This window comes from Trachurus trachurus (genome assembly GCF_905171665.1).
Source record: "Trachurus trachurus genome assembly, chromosome: 14".
Lineage (NCBI taxonomy): Eukaryota > Metazoa > Chordata > Actinopteri > Carangiformes > Carangidae > Trachurus > Trachurus trachurus.
This window is the reverse complement of record NC_139903.1, coordinates 14,990,075-14,993,779: the sequence shown is the minus strand read 5'-3', so window position 1 is coordinate 14,993,779 and position 3,705 is coordinate 14,990,075. Positions and strand designations below refer to the sequence as shown.

The 3,705-nt window shown below is 43.8% G+C and overlaps 1 protein-coding gene across 1 annotated transcript; it reads left to right on the top strand.

Moving 5' to 3' along the window:
- Window positions 1-513: 513 nt before the first annotated feature.
- Window positions 514-2,936, top strand: LOC310997375 (piggyBac transposable element-derived protein 4-like; the record flags this gene model as incomplete). Its single annotated transcript, XM_083987050.1, has 2 exons — window positions 514-714; window positions 1,136-2,936. Exons 1-2 carry the CDS (start codon window positions 521-523, stop codon window positions 2,934-2,936), a joined length of 1,995 nt encoding a protein of 664 aa, XP_083843176.1. The 5' UTR covers window positions 514-520.
- Between the last annotated feature and the right edge of the window lie 769 nt (window positions 2,937-3,705).

Genomic DNA, 3,705 nt, shown 5'->3' with positions numbered 1-3,705 from the left:
TTTTATGTCTACATGTCATAAAACCCTCTAAAAACCGAGCATAGCATCGATGCAATGCTTGCACATGTTTTACAGAAATAATTGTATTATGCGGGATTGTACTATCCGCTCCGCTGTCGAAGTGACAGATACAATATTTCCTGCCACATGCCATCATACTGTATAATAAACAGCTAAAACGCTCTGGTCATAACTTACAGTCACTGCGCACTTTATTTTCTACACACAGTTACATTTGGCAAAAATTTTTTACTTAAAATCAACACTGCCAATTTGTTGTATACTTTTGTACATTACATTTTATTTGCTATTGCTATTTTATTATGCATAGATTGTTCTTTATATTCTTATCCTATGTTGTTATCTTAACTGTGTGTAATGCCGCTGCTGCTGCACTGTAATTTCCCAGTTTGGGAGGCGGATCCTCCACTTTCCGAGGGTCCTTGAATCATCACGTGGTCCGGGAAGAGCAGTTTATAAACCGTCTTTGCCCACATGGCTCTGGCCCACACACAGCAACATGGAACTTCGGTCCCCCATGGATAGGAAAAGAAAACGGATGGACAAAACAACAAACGACGATGAAAACCACAACGTGCAAAAGCTCCTGGATTTACTATTTGACGACGACGATGACGAAAATGAAAGTGACTCAGACGCGGAGAGCTGGAAACCTGAGGAAGAAGAAGGTGTTGATCCCGATGAGGATGAAAGGTAGGAGAAGTTAGGCTATGCAGATTCAGTTGGGTTATTGTGCAGTATAAACACCATATTTAGTTGGCCATTCATGTGCATAACTGTGCTATTTGAATGCAATGTTTTAGAACATGAATGATTATTGATTTAAGCGCGGAGGTGCGCTAAAAAGGGGGTTAACCCTACCTGACTGTAGTGAGCTAGCGTAGTCTAGCCTAGTAGAGCTAGCTATGGGCTTTATGCACAACTCCACTACTTCCTGAACTTAAACAAGCTCCTTTATTTCCTGTCTTACATTATTGGACAAACTGATTAATCCAGGTGTGTCTGAGTAGGCACAATGGTCACAATGGTCAAAGTCCTGATATACGAAATAATGAATTATAAATGTAAAGAAATGAGAGTGACACTTTTTTCCCACCTTTTTGTATGCTTCCAGCTCAGACGATGAGGCTGACCCATCATACCCACTATCCCCCACATCATGCCGCACTACATCCTCTCACCCTCCAGCAACACCACCATCATCACCACCACCACCACAGGGCAGAGGGCGCAGAAGAGGACAGGAAGGAGGCAGCTGGAAAGACATTGAGGAGGAGGACACTGTGCACAAGTTGCCCAATTTCACACCCAAGAGACCTGCTGGCCTGCAGACCATGATAAATAAGAACAATCCACCAATCGAACTGTTCAAGCTGTTTTTTGGTCAGAAGGAAGTATCAACTATATGTCGGCATACTAACATCAATGCCACAAATCAGATCGCAAAGGGGAAAAAGTACAAATGGGTTGAACTCAAACCTCCAGAATTTTACCAGTTTGTCGGTCTGTTATTTTACATGGCCATCCTCCAGCTTCCCAGACAGATAGATTACTGGAGGCTACGGTCTATTTTTAGTGTCTCTTTTCCCCGTGATATAATGCCCAGAGACAGGTTCTTGGCCATTTCAAGAAATGTGCACATCAGTCACCCGAAAGACGATGTCATCAACGACAAAAAAAAAGGAACTCCTGAATACGACCCAGTGCATCGTCTCAAGCCCCTGTACATCCAAATCAGGGACACATGCAAAGCTCTGTGGCACCCCAAGAAGCAGATTGCCATCGACGAACGCATGGTTGCCACAAAAGCTAATATTGCTTTGCGCCAATATGTGAAGGCAAAGCCTACGAAGTGGGGGGTGAAGCTTTTTGTGTTGGCCGACTCCAGCAATGGCTACACAGCTGACTTCATCATATATACTGGTAAGAGTAGGTTCAAATCAGGGCAGGGACTTCCATATGATGTGGTCATGTCGCTCATGGATTCGTCGCGCCTGGGGAGAGGATACCACCTCTATTGCGATAACTATTACACAAGCCCGAAGCTCTTCAGAGATCTTTATGAGCAGGGCTTTGTTGCATGTGGCACTTACCGGGCCAATCGAAGAGATGCCCCGGCAACAACTGTAGGTGCCCTAAGCAAGAAAAGTGCCAGGGGTTCCATCAAATGGATCAGGGAACAGAAGCTGTTGTTCGTGAAATGGATGGACACCAGACAGGTGTCGGTGTGCTCCACGATCCACAAAGCCTTCAGCGGGCAGACTGTGTCACGGACCATCAAGTGCAAGGAGACTGGAAAATGGGAGAGGAAGGTCATCGCAGTACCGGATGCCATCATGGACTACAACAGGTACATGGGTGGCGTCGACCTCTCTGACCAGCTCATCCAATACTACTCGGTGCGCAGGAAGACCAAGAAGTGGTACAGAACCCTGCTGTTCCACTTCATAGATATAGCTGCAACAAACAGCTATATACTGTACACAGAGCAGTGTGCCGCCACAGGCAAAAAGCCCACCAGTCACCTGGAGTTCATGGAGGAGCTGGCTGCCGGCCTGTGTGGCGTGTCACGTGAGTGTCCGACGCCGAGCAGAGGAGGCGACTGTCTCCCGGTCTGCCTGAACAACAACGGTGAGGCAGATGAGGCCAATGTCGCCACCAGAAGACCTGACGCGGCTACGAAAGGGCGCAGGCGATGCTCACACTGTGGCAGATGTGCCAGCTGGAAGTGCCGTCGCTGTGACGTTGTGCTGTGTCTGGTGGCGCACAGAAACTGCTTTGCAGAATGGCATGACAAGAAAGCTCCTGTAGTGGAAGATGCTCCTGTAAACATAGAAGGTGCTCCTGTGGAAGTGGAAGATGCTCCTGTAGAAGTAAAAGTGGAAGATGCTCATGTAGAAGTAAAAGTGGAGTAAAAGTGGAAAATGCTGAAGAACCATGAACACAAACAATGGTGTACAAAGAACTGTTGCCATGTAAATAGTTGGTCACACAGCCTTAGTTTTGACCTCAGCTGTTGTTTGTTGTTGTTATATCATCATCATTATTATTATTATTAGCCTACTATTTCATCTTTTATAACAATTATTTTTGCTATTATTACTTTGTCACTTGTTTGTTTTTTATTACTATCATCACTATAATCAACCATTTGTCTTAAGAAACTTCTCATTGGAAGGCATTAAAAAAATGTTTTTTGATGAAGTTGACTTCTGGTCGTCCATTTATCAACAGATTGTCTATTTTCCAATTATATATAACACTTCTGTGAGAGCCAAAGTCATTATTACATACTTACATACATATACTTGGTATATGATAAATGTTGACAAAACATTTTTTTGTGGGTGTATACTAGGCCTTTAGTGGGAAAGTCTGCCTATATTGCCATGATCAATGAGCTGTTACTAAAGTTGTTGTTTTTTTTGGTGAAATATGGCATGCTCACCCAAAGGTAAGGTATGAATGTGACTTTATATTGCAGCAGATAAAATGACAGGTTTCCCTGAATCATATGATATGATGATAGCTAATACTTGGTACTACCTGAAAAAATCAGCTCAGAATTGGCAAAAAAAAAAAAAAGAACTATTTCCTGGCGTTTTTAGGTCTATGTAGGCTTTAAAAATGGCCATATCTCTGGTGCACTAAAATGGGCAAATAGTCTCAGCATTGCTGGCTCTG